Source organism: Pelobates fuscus, chromosome 3 (assembly GCF_036172605.1).
Source record: "Pelobates fuscus isolate aPelFus1 chromosome 3, aPelFus1.pri, whole genome shotgun sequence".
NCBI lineage: Eukaryota > Metazoa > Chordata > Amphibia > Anura > Pelobatidae > Pelobates > Pelobates fuscus.
Window position 1 is genome coordinate 360,010,945 of NC_086319.1, and position 23,230 is coordinate 360,034,174.

Genomic DNA, 23,230 nt, shown 5'->3' on the forward strand with positions numbered 1-23,230 from the left:
CGTTAAACGGGGAGTTTGGTCTGTCACTGTGAAGCGGGTGTAACCCTTACACTACCTGATTGATACAACATCATACCTGATGTTTTAAAGCACGTTGTTCCAAGCAATTTAGGAATGTTAGGTGATTTCTGCCCTTTATGGATTAAAACCAGACTCTGCATCAACTATATAATTTTCCATGGGAGTTTTGCCATGGATCCCCTCCGGCATGCCACAGTCCATGTGTTAGTCCCCTTTAAACAACTTTTCCATCACTATTGTGGCCAGAAAGAGTCCCTGTGGGTTTTAAAATTTGCCTGCCTGTTGAAGTTTATGGCGGTTCGACCGGTTCGCCCGGTTCGCCCGTTCGCAAACATTTGCGGAAATTCGCGTTCGCGGTTCGCGAACGGAATATTTTATGTTCGCGACATCTCTAATAAACACCTTTGTTTTTTCTGAAGTAAACAGTTCTCTTGTTTTACCCAATACGACTGGTCTTGCACCGCTATATTGGGGAATTTCCCAAGGTTCCTGAGGGCTATAATCACTATTCCTGTAGCTTATGAGTCTACAGGAAATAAATGCAATGAATGGGTCTGAAATATGTGGTGGAACAATTCTGAAAAACAGACACTTTTAGGGAGCATATAGGCTTATCATTGAATCCACTTTTGAGACTTGAGTAGCCTCATGATGATTAAATGGTTAATACACAGTGATATTCGCTAAACCTAGAATTGTAGAGAAGGGACTTTCAAATGTAACATTTATTCATTTTAACTATTTAGTTGATGTAGCCTCAAAGAAAACGTGCATGTAATTTTCCCTTGTTTTCTTTGGGGTGTATTAAAAACAGCTTGCAAAAGCTGCAGATCAAGTTCTCCCCTTTTTCTCAGGCTAATACTTTTTTTAATATTTACTGTAATGAGAATAATAGATAAGGAATTAGCTTGTGCAAACATAATCTGTATTATATTCCAGTTTCCATTTCCCCAGTAATATTTCTCCAGTTCATTTACACTTGGTCTGCTTTCACTTCTGGTTTTTAGCTTTCAGTTTAGTTTCTTTATTCTTCCCGCAGGATATTGACAACCACGGTGCAGGAGAAGTGAAACCGTTGGGTGATTTTATTTATGGAAGGACATAGCAGTAACATTCATTCCACAGTAGCAGAAGATGGCAAAAGATATGTATGTGAATGTACTTAAAACGGGTAAGTTTGATTGTTCCTTTAGTGTAGTTATACGTATCCTTGATATGGCAGAGTCTAATACTCCAGACCTGGAACCAAACAGCTTTGAAACATCTGTACAGATACTGAATCTGTTATGGCTAGATTGGAACCATCTGCATCAATTCTGTTCTTGTTGGACTGAAACTCCATATCTGTATCTAATAGTCAAGGGCTCAAACTGTCTGCATTGTATTTGTTAAAGCAGAACTGGACTCACCTGCACTGTATCTGTGTTTAAAGGATGGAACAAGTTGCACTGAGTCTGGAATTGTAGAATGATAACAAGTTGCACTGTGTCTGAAATTGTAAAATAAGAACAAGTTGCACTGTGTCTAAAATTGTAAGATGAGAACAAGTTGCACTGTGTCTGAAATTGTAGGATGAGAACAAGTTGCACTGTGTCTAAAATTGTAAGATGAGAACAAGTTGCACTGTGTCTGAAATTGTAGGATGAGAACAAGTTGCACTGTGTCTAAAATTGTAAGATGAGAACAAGTTGCACTGTGTCTGAAATTGTAGGATGAGAACAAGTTGCACTGTGTCAAATTGTAAGATGAGAACAAGTTGCAGTGTGTCTGAAATTGTAGGATGGGAACAAGTTGCACTGTGTCTGGAATTGTAGAATGGGAACAAGTTGCACTGTGTCTGGAATTGTAGAATGCAAAACAAATTGCACTGTGTCTGAAACTGTAGAATGGGAACAAGTTGCACTATGTCTGAAATTCCAGTGCTAGACCCATTTGCATTGTTTTTGTTACTGCAAGACTAGAAACATCTGCATAGTATCTCTCTTACTGAAAAACTGAAGCAAGCTGCACTATGATAGCATTACTTAAGTTATAGTTGAGCATATAGCAAATTATTCATTGTGTCTTTGTTAATTTTCTTTTTACATTTAGCATCTACTGAAAACAAAGAGTACACAGATTTGTTCACAAATAGAGAGTTGCCAGCTCTGCCTGTTGATGAGAACGGAGACGTTGAAACTGCAGCTAACAATGGAAACCTGACTCTGAAATGTAATGTAAACATATGATTTTATCTGTATCACATCAACATGTATACTGAGTTTTGTATAGTGATAACTCATTATACTCATTATTTCATACATACATGATAACTCATTATTTCAGTGTTTCTTTCTCTGGCTCTGCTTCTTCTCCCCAACTCCTCTCTGTTGGTGTCCCCCAAGGTTCAGTCCTTGATCCCTTACTGTTCTCCATCTATACTGCCTCCCTTGGTAAACTCATTAGCTCTTCTGACTTCCAATATCATTTCTATGCAGATGACACGCAAATCTACTGACTTACTTTAAATAAATTGATGCAGCCTACCTGTAAAAAGAATAAATAATATGTCAGTATGACCTCGTTTTAATATACTTGTAAAGGTTCTCCAATTATTTAATATTTTGAATAAACTTTTAAAATTACTTTTTCTAAATATATCAATATATCAGAAAATTATCAAAATATTTAAACATTAAAAAATATGTTTCAAAATATTAGATCATTTTTGAAGGTTATCCCGAAAATATTAAATCAAGGCCTATATGTGATTGCAAGTAAATGTACTGAATAATGGGTTAAAGAATCACTCCATCAAGGGAAAAATCTATAGCATTATTATTATTACTATTATAATTATATGAGAGATGACTTCATTTGACTTGGTTCACAAAGAAGTCTTTTCTTTTAATTAATTTATTTAAAAAATATTTAACTGGAATTTGGCTACTACTGGGAACTGAATTGTGTGGCAAACTTTTCATGGGTGTCTGAGTGAGTAAGTCGTTTTAATGCAACTTCATTTTTTTTTTACACTTTTGAGCTTCAATGGCGCAGGTTTCGAGTAACTGCTGATTGTGCATTACTGTCGTCTCTCGTTCTTTTATACTTCTGCTTTTTAAATACTGTCTAGGAAATACTTCCATCATGTCATACACTATATATATATGTACTGTTACATTTTATTTCCGATTATTGACATAGATATATAATACTTACTTACAGTGGGCGAAAGCTGTATCCCTGCTCTCAGAGTACATGAAAAAGAAGTAGGATGGGTTGCTTACAATTAGCTTACAGGGTGATCATACACGTAACTTGCTAATATGTTGAAAAATATATAGTGATATGAATTTTTAAAAAAAAGATGCATAGTCATTTTAAAAAGAACATTAACAATCCACTGCAAATACAGTAATTCCAACGAATTGTTTAATTGTCCTTATTGCAAATGCTCTAAATAGTTTTTGAGCAAGAAAAAAAATATGTGATTTGTTCGCCGAATACTGAATTGCCATGATTTGAAAAACAGAATTGCAAAATGTAGGATACACTAACTATGCTATGACTATAGTAAAGTCAGAGAATATATCCTAGTTAATTTGTTTTACCCACCTTTTTCAATTCGATTTTGCAGTTAATTGCAATTCACTGTTTAGAATAAACCTCCTGAAAAACTGTAGTTCACTCCCTCTCCTTACCTGTAACTCTCTTTCAGCTTCTCCACTAAAAATCTTTCCATCCTAATGTGAATACATAGAAACATTATACTGTGAGAGAAGAGAGACAAAATTAGGATTAGGAGTGGGATAGATTTATTCACATAAACAACTATCTAACGGCCCCACGAATAATACATTTGAAAATTTACAGTAACTTTTCCATAAAACTTGAAACAAATATATTTTTCTTCTGCTGACAAAAAGGAGCATTTTTTTTTCTTCTAAACTGTAAGGGTTATTGTAACGGATCGACGGGCACCCCGACTGGGTTACCTCTGTTGACGGATGCTCCTAGCGCTTCCTGAGGGCTCCAAGCACACTAGCAGACACCACAACCACCGAACTGGAGAACCATACGAATGCTCTCACGCATATGAATGCTGTAAACAGCTGAACAGGAAAAGCACACAATCAGTTTACACTCCTGGCAATCAGCATACAATCCAATTCCCCCAATAACGAGATGACACTTCGTTTTGAGGTCAATCAGAACTGACTGTACTGGCACATACAGCCTCTTTTATTCCCAATCCACAAACATAGTACTGCCCACAGGGTTTTACAGAACAACCAATCAATCCGTAAAATACACACAGACACTCCCACACAAAATCCTCCCCTCTGCCTGTGATATGATTACTGAACACAATGTTTAATCTAATTATCACAGGCAGAGAAATACAGTTTTTACCAAATATTAATAACTTCCAAAATATACATGCCACAAACATAAAAATCACATATTCGAACTCAGCACACTTTAATTATAAACATAGTCAGGGGTTAAAAAGTTAAGGGAAAGTCCTATTTGACCAAAGGAAGCATGGCTTTTCTGCCCAAAACCAGTTCCACGGAGTCTTCTATCCTGGAGATAATTGGGAAGTAATCCAATTATCGCCAAGGACAGAAGCAAAACTGCATTAGCCACATGGTAGCAAAATACAATAAAATACATAAAAATATATAACTGTGCAGCTATTGCATAAAACATATACATTCAACATATCCCCGGATAGCTTAGATCTGAGTGCACATTATGACTGAATGGCGCTCAGATCACATACATACAGTTCAATTGCCATGGAGCCAAAGTCTTTCACATAGTCTTTCGTTATACGAATGGGCTCCATGTCATAGCTATCTGGGATAACACTGCTCACATAAGGAAAGTACAGAATGACCCGGCTTTTGGGTCTTTGCAGGGGAAAATCAAGCATTTTAACATGGCGCCATAGTCACAGGGCAGGAGGCTGGCAATCAGTCTTCTCCAATGCCCAGTTGCGAGGCTGGTTTCGCCACAGTTATTATTATTATTATCATTATGATATTTATATGGCGCCATCAGATTCCACAGCGCTTTACAATGGGTGGACGAACCGACATGTAGTTGTAACCAGACAAGTTGGACACACAGGAACAGAGGGGTTGAGGGCCCTGCTCAATGAGCTTACATGCTAGAGGAAGTGGGGTAAAATTACACAAAAAGGTAAGGATAGTATTAGACTAGTGACAGTTGCAGAAGAGGAATCAGTCAGGAGCTATTAACAAATTCATTGATACGATTTTTTGAAGGAGTGGAGACTGGGTGAGCATCTAACGGAGGAGGGAAGCGAGTTCCACAGGAACGGTGCAGCCCTCGAGTAAGGGTGAGCTATTGTTGTTATTACTGGTATGTAGATATAAGTGCTGATATTTTCCATAGCAACATACATTCTGAGAAAAAACACTGCACCGACGAGGGAAACACAGGACAGGAAGGGGGAGACACACACGCACACCCGGGACGCTGACCAAAACTATCCGCTAGGGAACAACCTACGCCAAAGTTGCATGTGGGACGGGAAGAGTGAATGCCCAGGACACCACAGCCCTCGGTTCCAGTAGAAAACGGAGCTACTCACATATGAGATCTCACTTGTACAAGTTTTTTACTTATTATGTCCCTTTGTTATTTTAACCACTGTAAATATTTCCCCAGTTTATAATACCCACATATACGAAGGTAAAAACACTGACAGACAATGCATAACTCCACTGTGAATAACGGCTTTTGCACAGGCCATGAAATGTATAGCCTCACGGTATATCATGCACACTAACATTTAACCTTCCTTTCTGTAACTCATTCTTTGCACGAAAGTTGGTAATTTGGCATAGGCGTAAGCCCCAGCTGATACCGTGATATCTGTCTGTCAGAGCAAAAATAAAGAATAAAAAAAAATAGACTGCACCGTATAGACAAATCAATACAAAAGAAAAGCAAAGAATAGAATACGTGAGCAAAGATCTAGCATTTACAGCTCTTTTACAGAAGTTACTAAGCTAAATAGCTTGTTAGCTTACAATCTAAAGTTCATGATGGGGACTTGAGATCTAGAAAGTCTATCTAAGGATCTGCCATTGACCATCTTGCATATACACAATGGGAGGACACATATATCTATTTTGCATTTACAAATATAAAACAAAAAAGTAGTTGGTATATACGAGTGTAACTGCTCTCTCTTCACTTATCTCCACTGGTGTTTTAAAAGGTGTTATTTATACATATTTAGTGTGCATTACTCAGGTATAGTGTGAATAATGGTGGATGGGACTTGCTAATATCTGGTAGTGGAAGCAGCTTGAAGCTCTGCTCCTTGGAAAAAATTGCCAGAAATGAACACCTAAATAAAGAATGAAAGTCCAATACAATATAAGTGATGGTTTCATAAAGATCTATCTTTAAGGAATCCCATAAGTAACAGTGTTGTTTAAAGATAACAAATGTTGTTGGTTTTTATCTTTCACTCAAATAATTCAGAATTTACATATGAGAACACATTTCCATCTTGCTCTCTCAATCTCTTGTTTTCTCAGGTGGATCATTTATTTGGAGAAAGGACAAACTTGGGTGGCTAATTTTTGCCTTTGGAATTTTCTTGGTCCTGATGTTCATTCTCTGGTTAATCCTTGTCATCGTGGTGATCAAATATTGTAAGTTACATTTAGATGCCAAGTAGGTAATGCACAACATGCCGTGTAGAGTAGAATCAAAATTCCACTAAGGAAGGCAATTAGTGATGTCCCGAACTATTCGACATGCTATGTTCCCGGCGAACATAGCATGTTCGTGTTCGCCGCCGCGGGCGAACACATGCGATGTTCGGTCCGCCCCCTATTTGTCATCATTGAGTAAACTTTGACCCTGTACCTCACAGTCAGCAGACACATTAAAGCCAATCAGCAGCAGACCCTCCCTAGCAGACCCTCCCACCTACTGGACAGCATCCATTTTAGATTCATTCGGAAGCTGCAATCATTTTTTTTTCATTTTTTTTTATTATTATTATTTTTTTTTATTCTAAATGCAAAACATTATTATATAGGGGAATATTCACTAAATGCCAAACATTAGTATATTCCCCCTATATAACAATGTTTGGCATTTAGTGAATATTCCCCTATATAACAATGTTTTGCATTTAGTGAATATTCCCCTGTATAACAATGTTTGGCATTTAGTGAATATTCCCCTGTATAACAATGTTTGGCATTTAGTGAATATTCCCCTATATAACAATGTTTTGCATTTAGTGAATATTCCCCTATATAACAATGTTTGGCATTTAGTGAATATTCCCCTATATAACAATGTTTGGCATTTAGTGAATATTCCCCTGTATAACAATGTTTGGCATTTAGTGGGTGGGGGGCCATACAAATAATGAGGGTGGGACCTACTGTCCCCCCCGGCCCCCACCCCTGAGCAGTGGGTGGGGGCCCTAAAAAAAAAATAAGGGGGGGACCTACTGTCTCTTCCCTGGCCCCCACCCCTGGGCGGCAGGGGGGGGCCATAAAGATAATGAGGGGGGGACCTACTGTCCTCCCACTCTCCGGCCCCCACCCCTGTGCGGCGGGTGGGGGCCCTAAAAAAAACAATAAGGGGGGGAACCTACTGTCCCCCCCGGCCCCCACCCCTGAGCGGTGTGTGGGGGCCCTAAATACTGATAAGGGGGGGACCTAATGTCCTCCCCCCTGGCCCCCACCCCTGAGCGGCGGGTGGGGGCCCTAAATACAAATGGAGAAGGGGACCCTAGTCACCCCCCCCCAAAAAAAAATAATTATCCCCCTACCTACCCCCCTCACCCTAAAAATAATGAGGCGGGGACCTTTAACTAAGAACCTGTAAAATAAAATTTGAAAAAGCAACTTACCATTTGATGTTTTCTTTCTTCTAAAATCTTATTTTTTCAGGCCCAAAAAAGGCCAAATAAAAAAACATAATAACCGACGCAATAAAAAAAAAAAAACGAGCGCAAAAAAAAATAATCCATCTTCACCCATGGAGGGCTCCGCGCAGACTGAGCTCTGCAGGGCGGGGGAGGGCTTATAAAGCCTTGCCACGCGCTGCAATTAGACTAAGAACACTCTGATTGGCTGGTTTAAGCCAATCAGAGTGCTCTTTGTCATTTTACACAGCGTGGGAAAATTCCAAAGAACTTTCCCATGCTGTGTAAAATGACACAAAGCACTGTGATTGGATGGCTTGAAATCCATCCAATCACAGTGCTCTTTGTCATTTTACACAGCGTGGGAAAATTCCAAAGAACTTTCCCACGCTGTGTAAAATGACACAGAGCACTGTGATTGGATGGCTTGAAATCCATCCAATCACAGTGCTCTGTGTCATTTTACACAGCGTGGGAAAGTTCTTTGGAATTTTCCCACGCTGTGTAAAATGACAAAGAGCACTCTGATTGGTGGGCTTGAAATCCATCCAATCACAGTGCTCTGTGTCATTTTACACAGCGTTGGAAAATTCCAAAGAACTTTCCCACGCTGTGTAAAATGGCACAGAGCACTGTGATTGGATGAATTTCAAGCCATCCAATCAGAGTGCTCAGTGTCATTTTACACAGCGTGGGAAAGTTCTTTGGAATTTTCCCACGCTGTGTAAAATGACAAAGAGCACTCTGATTGGTGGGCTTGAAATCCATCCAATCACAGTGCTCTGTGTCATTTTACACAGCATTGGAAAATTCCAAAGAACTTTCCCACGCTGTGTAAAATGACACAGAGCACTGTGATTGGATGGATTTCAAGCCATCCAATCACAGTGCTCTGTGTCATTTTACACAGCGTGGGAAAGTTCTTTGGAATTTTCCCACGCTGTGTAAAATGACAAAGAGCACTGTGATTGGATGGATTTCAAGCCATCCAATCACAGTGCTTTGTGTCATTTTACACAGCATGGGAAAGTTCTTTGGAATTTTCCCACGCTGTGTAAAATGACAAAGAGCACTCTGATTGGCTTAAACCAGCCAATCAGAGTGTTCTTAGTCTAATTGCAGCGCGTGGCAAGGCTTTATAAGCCCTCCCCCGCCCTGCAGAGCTCAGTCTGCGGAGCCCTCCATGGGTGAAGATGGTTTATTATTTTTTGCGCTGTTTTTTTTTTTATTGCGTCGGTTATTATGGTTTTTTATTTGGTCTTTTTTGGGGCTGAAAAAAGAAGATTTTAGAAGAAAGAAAACATTGAATGGTAAGTTGTTTTCTTCTAATTTTTTTTTACAGGTTCTTAGTTAAAGGTCCCCCCCTCATTATTTTTAGGGTGAGGGGGGTAGGTAGGGGGATAATTTTTTTTTTGGTGGGGAGGGGGTGACTAGGGTCCCCTCCCCATTTGTATTTAGGGCCCCCACCCGCCGCTCAGGGGTGGGGGCCAGGGGGGAGGACATTAGGTCCCCCCTTATTAGTATTTAGGACCCCCACCCACCGCTTAGGGGTGGGAGCCGGGGGGGACAGTAGGTCCCCCCTTATTTTTTTTTAGGGCCCCCACTCACCGCTCAGGGGTGGGGGGCGGGGGGGACAGTAGGTCTCCCCCTTATTGTTTTTTTTAGGGCCCCCACCCGCCGCACAGGGGTGGGGGCCGGAGAGTGGGACGACAGTAGGTCCCCCCTTATTATCTTTGTGGGCCCCACCCGCCGCCCAGGGGTGGGGGCTGGGAGGGGGAGGACAGTAGGTCCCCCCCCTCATTATCATTATGGCCCCCACCCGCCACCCAGGGGTGGGGGCCGGAGAAGGGGGAGAACAGTAGGTCCCCCCTCATTATCTTTATGGCCCCCACCCACTGCCCAGGCGTGGGGGCGGGGGGGAGGACAGTAGGTCCCCCCTCATTATCATTATGGCCCCCACCCGCCGCCCAGGGGTGGGGGCCGGAGAAGGGGGAGGACAGTAGGTCCCCCCTCATTATCTTTATGGCCCCCACCCGCCTCCCAGGGGTGAGGGCCGGGGGGGGAGGACAGTAGGTCCCCCCTCATTATCATTATGGCCCCCACCCGCCGCACAGGGGTGGGGGCCTGGGGGGAGGACAGTAGGTCCCCCCCTCATTATCTTTATGGCACCCACCCGCCGCCCAGGGGTGGGGGCCGGGGGGGTGGAAGGAGTTTAGGTCTCCCCCCCTTCAATCACTATTGTGGCCAGAAAGAGTCCCTGTGGGTTTTAAAATTCACCTGCCTATTGAAGTTTATGGCGGTTCGCCCGGTTCACAAACATTTGTGAAAATTCGCGTTCGCGGTTCTCGAACCGAAAATTTTATGTTCGCGACATCACTAAAGGCAATGATTGAGTTATAATTTGCAGAAGAAACAGTTTCATCACACGTTACTTTATTTTTTTTTTTTTTATGTGTTAACTTAAGAGATTTGTATTTACATACATTACTTTTTTTTATTTTAACTCAGACTCCAGAATTTCTGTGGAAATATTAGACGTTAAGAAGAACAATAATGAAACAATGCAGACAGGTAATTACCACACCAGTTGAGCCTCGTGCGGGGTTTAAATATGGTGCTAAACAATGTTTTGGGGGCTGTAAATTTTTACCATAGGTCCATTATATATATATATATTCTGAGTTCTGATTTTCCATCTTTGTCATTTTACTGAATAAGTTAAGTCATGAAGAACTTAACTCTTGTACTACTTAGATGTTCTTAAATTCCACTAGGCCCTCTCCATTCAATATCTTTCTCCAACACTACAAATTACCTCGCCATTGCAAATTGATAACAGGGAACCAATTGACAGGAGTGCCTTTTTTTTTTGTTCATTTGTGGCTGTGGCCACATCTGCGAGTACCTTAACATAAGAGTCAATGAGAAACTAAGAAGCAGGCGGAAGTTTGCCCTGACCACCACGTAGAATTCAAAATAGATAGAAATATGAGAAGAGCAAAGAAGAGTGCGAAAAGGAAGAAGCTCAGATTTCTTCCCTTATTTATGCAATCTTTTAAAGAAATATCTGGCACCTGGAATCACAATAAAGGATGGTTAGTGGCAACTGGTTACTTTTCAAGTTAGTGGGGCGCCAGAGGTGTCAGCTAGCACATACTTACAACTGCACCGGGGGAGTCCTGACAACTCCACCCCATGGTGCAAACAGCCAATCACAGCCCAGTAGGCGTGCTAGTAGGCTGGCCTGCCTACTAAGGGCTATTTTTGTCCTGCATATTAGGCGTCCTAATACATTTCATTAGGAAACAATAGGGAGCTGCCCGGCAGCCAATGACAGTGAAGTAGGCAACCTCCCATATATGTTAATCAGGTTTTTGGTCGCCCGCCCAACAATCTGATTAGGCTTTTTTAATTTTTTTATTATTTTTTTTTTAACTCTCCCTAGCCACTGCAGAAGGGAATAACAAGGGGGATTGCAGTACAGGGAGGGAGAGAACACATTTGTATTAAACAGAAACATATTAAAAGTGTATGTTTACAAAAAAAAGTTAGAAACCCAGAAAAAAAAGAATTCTACAGTTTATTTTTATTTTTTTTCTACAAGAAAAACTCGTGGGTAACTGTCCTGTGGACAAGCCTCCATTGAAGATGATGATTCTGTTCCTGGTCCAATTCAGGAGCACCTCCCCAGACACTGAATTAACTTTGTTGGATCAGATTGTTTTAATCAGATTGTTGTTTCCATTGCATTTGATGTGTTCACGAATAGGTAGAGAAACATAGTGAAGTTGCTGTGTTGGGACATCAGATGGTAGAGATGGACCGAAGATAAAATTAGAGCAATAGATGTCAGCAACACAAAAATATATTGGTTTAAATATATTGACGACATGAACTTCTAAAGAGGAGCATGTGATAGTTTGAAGGATAGAAATAAGGATTTCCAGTTCGGCTATTAGCTTTCGGTAGTTAAAGTTGAAAATTAAACTAAAACTATCGGAAACCATTGTTGTGCCAGGAAAGGAATGAATATGTGATGAGCTCAAGTAATTTTATAGTAATTTTATAGAAAGTTAAATAAGCGTGTCTGGTTGAGTTACAGCCTGGTTTGGCAAAAGGGTCATAATGCTGATTCATTCTCAACCAATCTAGTTATGTGGATCATCTTGTACTTTTTCTGTACAGTTTTCCAGCTTCAGATCCAGCAAGAAAGTATTCTTGCAGAAATGCAAACCACTTACAACAACACTGGTGAGTCTCTGAAGACAGAAGCAGTGTCCATCAGAATTTAAAGACTAAGATTTTTCTGTAACGTTTTCACTCTTCTCCCTTCTTCATTGTTTCTTTCTCATCATTTATACATCTTCTTTATACCTATGACTTTCTTGACCTCACAAATTCTTGACATTTTCTAGTCATTCAGAAATTAACAAGTTATCCATTATTCTCTTTTTCCTTTCTAATCAGCTTTGTTCCTAATTTTATTTTTAGAAGTTTGTTCCAGTAAAAGTCATAATTCCGAAGATATCTTAATTGTGTTTAGTACTCTGAAAGTATTGTGATTAATCTTTTAAATGTGAAGGAGAAGCAAAAACATTGTGGCAAGATTTCGGTGGTCCTTCTGTAATGTTAGGTTCCATCTAAGAATAAAGTAGGTTGTCAAAGTTATCCATGTTTTCTAGCTTAGCAGAAAATAAATAAAACATATCAAAAAATGGAAATAATTGATGGAGGACATGGATTAATACAAAGAGATAAAACAATGGAGAGGCAGGGTTTAGATTCTTTCAGGTTCTCTTCACCCAATTGAAAATGCTTCTATATACAGTTTAATAAACATTTCTTGTTTGTGTATAGATTTTCTTTGCAAGGGCCTTTGTAACTCAATCAAACAGCTGTCCCACCATGCCCTAAAATATATTTAACTAGTTTTTGACAGATTATTGCTAAAATGGATTGTGCATGGGCTACAAATGGAAGTGCTGTTACGTTCAAGAGAATAATGGAATTAAAAAAAAAATACTAGTGTTAACATTAAGAAACATCTACATGCCAACATGTAGTTGGCATTTCAAGAGGTAACATTCTTTACATGCCTTAAATGTGAATAAAATAAGTACTGTTGATTAATCGTTTCTGAACTATAAAACACACCTAAAGATTTCATAAAGTACTTTGACAGGTAAAATAATATCCTATTGGACTTGTACATGGCGAGAAATTTTGGTTCTGCCAAATAATTTTTCAGAAGTCAGATGTTGTTCATCTCAGACGAATGTCAATTCTGGAACTGAATCAGAAGAACAAACAAAAAAGGCTTTGGGAAAATGAGTCAGGAGAACCAAAAGTTCATGAAATCGGGCCAGTCAGTGTGTGCTGCAAATATATTACATATTGTATTATATATTTTTATTTTTTTACTGCTCTGCCTGATTTTTACTTCTACTGGATACTTTTTCTCAGTTGATCTGTGAACCACAGGAAAATGCTGTATATTTTTATATATATATAGCCTATTAATATATATGTCGCCTATCCATCATCTTTTTTTTTTCATCAATCATATCTTTTTTGGCACTCCTGTCAATCATCCCTTTTTATGACACCATGGACAGAATTTAGTTCAGAACACCCGATCGGCCCAAATTCAGACAATTTTCAGTTTGGTCATAAATAAATCTCAAGGTCTATATCCTATATAAAGGAAATAACAATCCCATCTTGAATCACATGGTTTATTTTTCACATTCTTTGAACAACAATTGAGTCTGACTGTCTATTCTAACTCTTCTTGAATCTTCAACTGTGCACTGTTTTGTAAATGTTGTCTGCACATGTACATAGCTGATTATTCTTGTGTAATGATGGCATTAATTTGTAAATACCGTTGTCTAACATATTTTGGCTTGTATAGTACCATTACTATATTAATTCAGCTTCAACTTTCATTCTTTGGATGTAAACCTCTTGTTATTTTGGGAAATGTAAAAGCGAAAGAGAATAGTATGATTGAGCCACCATAGAGATTATTCATAATTAACCTAAAGTCCAGCATGTATAACCCAGGTGTGAAATGGAAGCAAAGAAGTTGGCTATACACCTCAGGTTAAAGGAAGAACTAACTCTGTGAAGTTACTATGATTTGCTTTTTTTTGCAGTTTCCCAAGTTCTTCAGTCACACAAAAATCTTCTTGCTGAGATCACAAAAATTAGTAATATCGGTAAGTATTTGAATACAGGCTTTTCACAACAGATAATACAGAGCAAAGCATTTTCTGTAACTTTTTCTTTGTTTCCGTTTCTCCTATATAGAGGTGGGGCTAGCAGGATCAAAGTATTGAGTAATCTCAGGCATATTATTCAGGGAATGAGATTTTGGACCTTGCTTGTCCATCATTATTAATATTCTCATTGATTGGTGGAATAGATTGTGGGCACTGTAATGGCCCCAGATCAATATTTTTACCCTCTTTATTCTCTAAACATTATGTAATGACATGAGGGATGGATGCTTTTTAATTGGTCCTGTAACCCCACTTGCTGTGCATACAAACATAGAAAAACTGGGGTTCACTTGACTTCCACCTGGTTCATTGAGTTGTGAACATCTTCCTGTTTAATTCATTACCCTAAATTCTTAGGATTTCTCTTGATTCAATTGTGGGATCTCGGGACCACACATCCTACAATTGCATTTATATTACTTAAGGCAAGAGGTACAATGTCACTGACAGAAGCCTTTGATTTGCTGTTGTTCGATCCATTTTGGTGAAAAGGAAATCACATTGGAATTAAGGTTATGAAAGGGAACATGGCTTTAAGGAATTATCATTTGATAATGATAATTATGGCTTTAAGGAATTATCATTTGACAACCTCTTTCAGTTGTGTGCCAATTTATTTCCATAGATGTGAGATTTTATAAGTCCAGATGGTCCTAATTATCTAACCTTCACTAACCTAACTAATTCTTTATCCATCATTCTTTTTTTTTTTTTTTTATACTTTTTTCAGATCGAACTCTTACTCCATGCCCCAGTAGCTGGACATGCATTGGTAAATATGCATATCATTTCTCAACGGAACCTCTAAATTTGGAAGCAGCTAAGGCAGACTGCATCAGTCGCCAGTCACAGGTCTTAATTTTGGCTGACAAAACAGAAATGGTAAATATTATGCGATAATTGTGAAACATTTCTTTCTGTGCGTGCATGCAGTCCCTAGAGGCAGTCTTAACCCTGCAATTTAAACATGGCAGTTTCCCTAAAACTGCAATGTTTTCACTTGCAGGGTTAAGGGGCCAGGGACACTGCACCCAGACCACTAAATGAGAGGGAGTGGTCTGAGTGCCTATAGTGTCCCTTTAAAGAGTTATTTGTATAACTAAAGAAACAATTTATAACAATGTTACGGCTCAGTCAGGTACATAAAACTTTGAAGTAATAAGACTTAAACCCTTCATAAGTTTATTGGTCTGTTCCGTGGAATGGCATTAAAAATTGTTGACTTGTATCAACTCTTCCAGGATGCACTAAAATTCATGATGACAGGAAAGTCATACTGGATCGGGTTAATAAGGAATTATATGGGCTGGAAATGGGTTGATGGAACCTCTCCCTCCTTCACGTAAGTTTGAATCAAACACAGCATATTCAATGTATTTCAACTATTCCAGCTATTGATAAAAAGATGAGCTTCAATCTGGATGTGAGAGATCCCGCAAAGATACATTTCCATTTTGGAACTAGTTGAATTGTGTACCATAGACTCAGTTCACCTAGGACATCTAGATTAATGTGCCTGATCATGAGTTGAGCATAAAACTAGCCTCCCAAGCATGTCATACAAGCTGAATAATATGTGATTTAATTGATTGTATAACTGAAGAATGGGTCACTGAGATAACCACTCTAAGGTTATCGTTTTACTAATTGTTTTAAACTGTTTATTAGATATATCCCCAAAGAAAACATACATGTATTTTTTTTTCTATATGTTTTTTGGGGGGATATATGAAAAAATAGCTTGCAAAAGCTGCTGACATGCTGTTTGCCACCTTTGCAAGCACTCCTCTCTTTCCCCAAGACTCTTAGCAGTGAGCTCGGACACCAATCAGAGGCTTCTCATTGAGAAGCTTCTGTGCTGGAGCCATGCATACACATATTATTTGAGAAGCCTCTGTGCTGGATAGGACAAATGCACTCTATCCCAGCCCAGCCATGCATGCACATATAATTTGAGAAGCCTCTGTGCTGGATAGGACAAATGCACTCTAGCCCAGCACACCTGCCACTTCTGTTAGGAGAAGAAACCCTGAGGGATAGCCAGGCAAGTGTTTCTGTCCCATGATATAAAATTGTCGCTTTATATTTAAACAGTCAAAAAAAAAGACAAGCTGTTCTTTTAACTACTAAGCTATCCCTAATGCAGGCTGATAAACAGGTGCTGGTTGGGTTGCAATCAATTAATCAAATCTCATGGCATTACAAGGACTAGTGATAAGCAGACACAGACTTGCCATCGTGCACACCGTGCAAATGCCCTGTGGGCTGCGGTGGCCATGGGCTGAGCCCGGCAGGGGAGGTTACAGGATCTCCTCTGCCGGTCCATGCAGGGTCTGTGCTATCCGAGCGCCGTCCCTGCTGTGTTCCATGATGAGCTGGTGGGGAGATCTTTGATCTCCCTCACCGGCCCACATGTAGTGTATTGCGGGCGCCGGCGCGGGAGAGAGGGAGGGAGACAGGAAAGGACCTGGAGGAGCTCTATCTTGCAGCTCTGCCGAGTTCCTCTTGCGAGATCCAGAGCATTGCCATGGCAACGCTCCAGATCTCGCGAGAGGGAACTCTAACCCCACAGACTACAGTTCACTCACGACCAGGACCACCAGGGATGGAGGTCACCCACTTTTGTGAAGCATACCTCCCAACTGTCCCTATTTAGGTGTGATAGTCACTATTTTGGGACCAATCCCTTTGGCCCTCTTTTCTACCTAATGTCACTCCTTTCTAGGAAATCTTTATTGTTGGTATTTCTGCGTGTATGATAACTCTACAGCAATAATACTCACAATAATATGTCTTTAAACTACAATAATTTTTTTTTTTTTAGAAATCAGTTTGTGTAAATAAGATACATTGTTATTGTTCTAAATTACATTTTAATTTCATACATTTTTTATTAGTAAGTCACTTGAAATTTCTCAGAACAGGCCGTCCCTAGCCACACCCCCATTCACATCCTTAAAATGAAAGTTTCCCTTTTGTCAATTCATGTTAAATGTTGGGAACTATGGTGGGAACTAAGTTCAGTGTAATACATTTGTTTGATAGATATTAATATCAGAAATATTATTTTTCTTGCTTCTCTAAATAGAAATTATAATCTTACTTTCTCTCTCCCTACATGTATTTGTTTTATTTGTTCATATACAGCTTAAAGGTAAATATTCTTATAACAAAAATGAATGTTTAATTTAAATGACTGATACAAATAAGTGATAAATGTAATATCAACGAGCCAGAATACAGTGACGACTGGTGACTGGATTTCAAGTTGGTGGGGCCTCAGACTGGAAACATGAATGTTTTTAATCATGAATAGGAATATGTCTATATGGCACTACAACCTTCAAAATATATGGACAATCCCATAAATAGGGAATAAACAATACAGACATATTCTTATTAATGAGTTGAATAACTTGGCCATTTTGTGGCTAAATTCATATTACACGTGTAATTCAGAATTTATCCACAAGATGCCACCAAAGGATTACTATTAAAATAATTTTCCCTTAAAGGGATTATAGTGTTAGGGATACAAAGTTGTATACTTAATACTATAGTGCCCTCTGGATCCCCCCTCTCCCCTGGATAAAAAACACTTTATTTACTCACCCGACTCCAGCGTCGATCTCCCTCGGTGCTGGGTCGGTGCTACACCTTTTCCGACATCATCCTACTAGGGGTATCTAATGCACATGCACTGTGAGTACCGTGAGTGCATTAAGCCCTCCCCATACGAAAGCATTGCCAAAGTGCTTTCCTAAGGGTATTTCAAAAGCAAAGCGTGAGGATGTCCAGTGTCGCTTAAGGGACCCAGAGTCCAGTCTAAAAGACTGCTAGTCTAGTAGACAGTCAGAGTCTGGTAGACAGCCACTAGAGGCTGTCTTAGTACTGCAATGCCTATGGTATCTCTTTAAAATGATAGCTAGATAGAATTTCTCTAGAAAAAAAAAAAATATATATATATATATATATATATAATGGCTCTGCCAACAGATTTTTAGATATCAAACATTCCTTCCTTAGGGGAAAATTTTATAACTAAAACACATTTTAACAAAAAAATAATAAAAAATAAGTTAGCAGCCTGACAGCATACCTGTGACTGGTACCTGCTATTGGAGTGGTGTCTGTCACTGTGTGGATGTGATGCTGCTCTAAAGTGAGGCAGGCATCTCTTCAAACACCATGAGCCTGCCGTACATTAGTGTGTAGGGGGCAGCTGGTGGACCAGGTAGCAAGCACCGCTGTCAGTGAAGTGCCTGGGTGAGCTGGAAGACCAGTATCAGGCACCACTGTCTGTGAGGTGCTTGCCAGACTTACAGGGGGGAGCAAGGAAGCCATGTGGCAGGCACTGCTGTAGGTGCGGTGCCTGCCTGAATATCGGAGAAGGGAGAGAGTCAGCCTGCAGTGGGGAATCACTTTGGTTTGGATCTCAGTAGCCCTATAAAATGTAAAGTTGTATTGAAGGCCGAGCAGAAAAATACAGTATAGATATGAAAATCAAGCTTAGGAAATAACATAGCGGCAACTCCCCTATCAACAGCAATGGGCAAAGCGAGAAGGGATGGGTAATTATCTAATATACAATTTAATGTCCACTTCACTGGATGTTTTTTATTTTTATGAGTTATTTATATACAACTACTTTGTATTAATATATGTTGATAATTACATATGCCTAGCATACAGTATATGAATACTACTGTGAAATATGTTTGGAAATTGTTAATTTAGAAAACAAAAAAAAATAAAAGATATAAAAAAAATGAAAGCTATATTTTTATGTGCCCTTATCGGTAGGTTTGATCATTCCTTTTGTTGTTATTAATTATTATTATTATTAAGCTCCTCTAGAGCTTTCATGGGATGTTAAATTATGTTTATCTCTAGGAATAAAAGTAGAAATCTTTAAAGGAACACTATAGTCACCTAAATCACTTTAGCTAAATAAAGCAGTTTTAGTGTATAGATCATTCCCCTGCAATTTCACTGCTCAATTCACTGTCATTTAGGAGTTAAATCACTTTGTTTCTGTTTATGCAGCCCTAGCCACACCTCCCCTGGCTATGATTGACAGAGCCTGCATGAAAAAAAAAACTGGTTTCACTTTCAAACAGATGTAATTTACCTTAAATAATTGTATCTCTAAATTGAACTTTAATCACATACAGGAGGCTCTTGCAGGGTCTAGCAAGCTATTAACATAGCAGGGGATAAGAAAATCTGAATTAAACAGAACTTGCAATAAAGAAAGCCTAAATAAGGCTCTCTTTACAGGAAGTGTTTATGGAAGGCTGTGCAAGTCACATGCAGGGAGGTGTGACTTGGGTTCATAAACAAAGGGATTTACCTCCTAAATGGCAGAGGATTGAGCAGTGAGGCTGCAGGGGCATGTTCTATACACCCAAACTGCTTTATAAAGCTAAAGTTGTTCAGGTGACTATAGTGTCCCTTTAAATCAGCCAGCACCAGTTTGTTGAAAGCTTCCATTGCTGGACTGACTAGTTTTTTGAAATATAGTGTTTTGCAGTAGGGAATTTTTAAAAGAATAGCTAAGGATCGCATAAAATGGTTAATACCCATAAAATTGTCAAAATGGTTCACATTTGTAGGAGCAAATTTTAGCTCTTTTTTAAAACCTGAACTTGAGGACACAGTAGTTCAACACTAAATAGATTAAAATTACTCTCGGGAAGGCTGACACTCATGGCGACCAGACGTGTTCTGCCAGGGTTCCTTATCTGGCCTTAGCTTCTGCCTGGCTTTTAGCCATTTACTGCTCCCAATCGGTCCCTGGTGTGGACTTAGCGGAGCGCTAACTGGGGGAACCAATCTGGAGAGTAGTGCCTATTGCAGAGGCTGTTGGTGAGGACAGTGAGGCCTAGCAGCCCGATCGGGCGCGAAAGACGGACACTTTCCCAACCTGAGAAGGCCTGTACCAGCGGCGGAGCCTTCTATTCCACTGTTTTCCTCCGATTGATTTTCATGTGGTAAACCTAATGGTGGGAACTGGGGACAATTAATCCCTTGAATACGTTTTCAGCTTATAATTAGTGTTAACGTCTCCCAAAAGGTTCCTTTTCTTTTCTACCGTTTGCTACTGAGTGTTCTAATTTAAGCTATGTATATAAAAAATAAAAATATACTCCTACTTGGGATATTATTCCTTATTGAGTTTTTTTGTTTTATCACATCATTTATTTTTCCTTTTTTCTAGTTAAAAGATCTTGGAACAATTTATTCAGTTGTCTCTTAAAATTTTCTTAATTACTTCCTTACACTCGTTAAGTCCCAAAAATGGAGTTCATATTTCTCTAACAGAATTGATGAGGAAATCAATTCTCTTACAGAAACACTAACTCTATCTTTAGTCCAGCAGAGACTACGTTTACACAACATTTGGAAACTGTCTACAAACTCGTTACAAAACTACAGAATAAGGAACAGTGCATGCACAAAATTACAGTTTTAAATTTTACAATGCTACTTAAAATCATCTAACTCGGCAAACACACATGGGGATTCAGTTCCACCATGAGGTCAGATCATGTTAAGCCTACTACTATGTCACAGTACTCCAATATCGGTCAGTCCTACTCCTACACTAATTTTAACATGGGACACAAATTAAATAGTGCTAGATGAACTAAAATGTATTTAATTAGACTTCCCACTTTTTCTCCAAACTTGTTACAGACATCACAGATATTCTGTATAAGTTTAAAATTGTATTGTTTTGTTTACACACTGGGATTGCTGTATTGAGGCAATTACGATGTGCATGTTTGTGACTGGTGCTTCATTATTGTTTTGCGGTATGTATATATATATATATAGACATTTGCCTAGGTTTTGGTCTATTATTCCTATTTGTAGAGCTGCTAGTCATTTTAATTATTTGTTGATTTTTATGTACACTGGGTGTCTTTCTTCGTTCAGCTGCTATACTTTTTTATGGGTTAATCATTTTTAAATACCTAGTTTTTAAAAAAAAAAAAAAACTTCCACAATTATTTATGTTTTCTAATTATTAGTTTAAAAAATAAATGTAACCTAAAGGTAAATCTATTATCATTACAGCTCCTGGAGTCAAAATGAACCTAACAACGCTGGCAGTAGAGAAAACTGTGTTGAGATCAAATCAGGATTATGGAATGACATAGACTGTACAATTAAAAATAACTTTGTCTGTAAGAAAATGTGACCTTCCATTACCACAAATATTATAACCCATAAATGGGGTATTTTTCCCTTTTTATATACATTTGCTGCCAGTAATTAGCAGTATTATGAAACATAATAATTAATAACCACTATATGCCAAAATATCAGAAAAATCGAAAAAGAAAATGTTAAAGTGTTCCCTCAAAACACCAACAACTTGGGAAAAAACATACACAAAACTGGAGGATTTCTAATACCTAAAGATGTTATCCCAAATGTGAAATATAAATGTGATCATAAAATGCAATACAATCTGTGCGAAATGAAGGCGGGTTTGGTGTAATGCAATATATGAACCTAATGAGAATATCTGGAAAAGAACAGACTGAATATAGTGTAATACACTATACTTTTCTATAGCTTTTTTCTCAAGTATTATGAAAGTTTTTTTTATTAAAATGACAACTTTTGTAATTATATATGTATTTAAAGGAATTATTGTGTCAATATATTAAAAATTATGCTAGAATAATAAATGTATAAAGAATTAAAGGATTTATACTTCATTGGACAGGATCATAAATTACAAATAATAAATTGAAAGCTGGATAAGAAGGAATGATTGAGGTTAACTGAAACAAAAGGGGTGAATACAACTTGAAACAAGGGAAAACAACCTAGAAAAGTAAATATTAAAATTATCAAATTTTATGAATATAATATCAAAATATAATTTTAAAAAGTACCAATGTAATCAATAACACCTTCATCGAATGGATGTAAGCCTTTCCTTTCATATATATGTTGTTTGATGTTACTCTAGTAGCAGAGAAATAAAGACTCACGGTTTCTACATCAAACAAATAGTAAATATCCAAAGCAGGACACACAGTGTAAAGTCAGTATCAATTTGTATCAGAACCATATATAGAAGTAGCAAAAATAATGGTAGAAAAAATAGACAGCAGAAAGAGAAAGTGAAGAGGGAGAGATATACCCCCTAAGAATTTGCCCCTGAACATGCCTTAAAGGGCACCTACACTATACTACACATCCTACAGTCATGCTTCAATATGTTGGATACCAAATTCTCTGCTTCTGTAAAAAGTTTCAGCAGTTTGAAGGAGGGTTCTACGATCACGATTCAACTGGTGCAGGACTCAACATCTAACTCCCGTTATAAGAGCATAATTACTCTCCTTGACTCTTTCCTCTGTTCTATCTGTAATCGCTGCTGGTTCCCTTATTTACCACTATGACGGCTTAAAGCATAGAACTTAGCAGGGCTAACCATACAGATTTCTTAGCCATAATTTTATATAGTTAGTGTAAGAGATCCTCTATTTAACATATATAAATAATTGAGAATACAATATAAAATAAGGATTGTCTTGGAAGCAATAAAGGTTTGTCTTTTAGATATTTATTATATAAAAATATAAATATAGACATATAAAATCCATTATGGCAGAGTTTATAAGATTAAGCTAAATGCTTGCAAATATCATTAATAGGTTAACATACCCTTCTGAACATGTCATCATGTCAGCCTCTCTGTCATTTTAAGATGGAGCAGCGTCTGTCTCCAAGTCTCTCCTCTGTTCCTTAACATTTAAAAGTACACCTATTTATACCTTAGGAGTCGTCATTTTAGGGTCACCGCAGTTCATATATGAAAAAGTAACTTTTTTTTACTTTATTCATTTTAGGACCTCCCTTAACATGGCAAAAATACAAGTTCATAACTAAAGGGTGTATACGTCATGGTAATTTTCCTGACTCAGTTCAAGATGGCATCTTACAGTCTGAACATCTTTATCTACTTAGGGTTACCACAGTATATTGT

The 23,230-nt window shown here is 38.5% G+C and overlaps 1 protein-coding gene across 1 annotated transcript in view; it reads left to right on the top strand.

Moving 5' to 3' along the window:
- Positions 1–21,435, top strand: part of LOC134601838 (asialoglycoprotein receptor 2-like) — a 70,169-nt gene extending 48,734 nt beyond the window's left edge. The window contains exons 2-10 of the mRNA XM_063446339.1: positions 1,061–1,100; positions 2,113–2,232; positions 6,582–6,698; positions 10,442–10,504; positions 12,119–12,184; positions 14,092–14,154; positions 14,948–15,099; positions 15,459–15,559; positions 21,301–21,435. Coding sequence (XP_063302409.1) covers positions 1,061–1,100; positions 2,113–2,232; positions 6,582–6,698; positions 10,442–10,504; positions 12,119–12,184; positions 14,092–14,154; positions 14,948–15,099; positions 15,459–15,559; positions 21,301–21,424 — 846 coding nt within the window. The 3' untranslated portion in view covers positions 21,425–21,435. The remainder of the gene's footprint in view (positions 1–1,060; positions 1,101–2,112; positions 2,233–6,581; positions 6,699–10,441; positions 10,505–12,118; positions 12,185–14,091; positions 14,155–14,947; positions 15,100–15,458; positions 15,560–21,300) is intronic.
- The last annotated feature ends 1,795 nt before the right edge of the window (positions 21,436–23,230 follow it).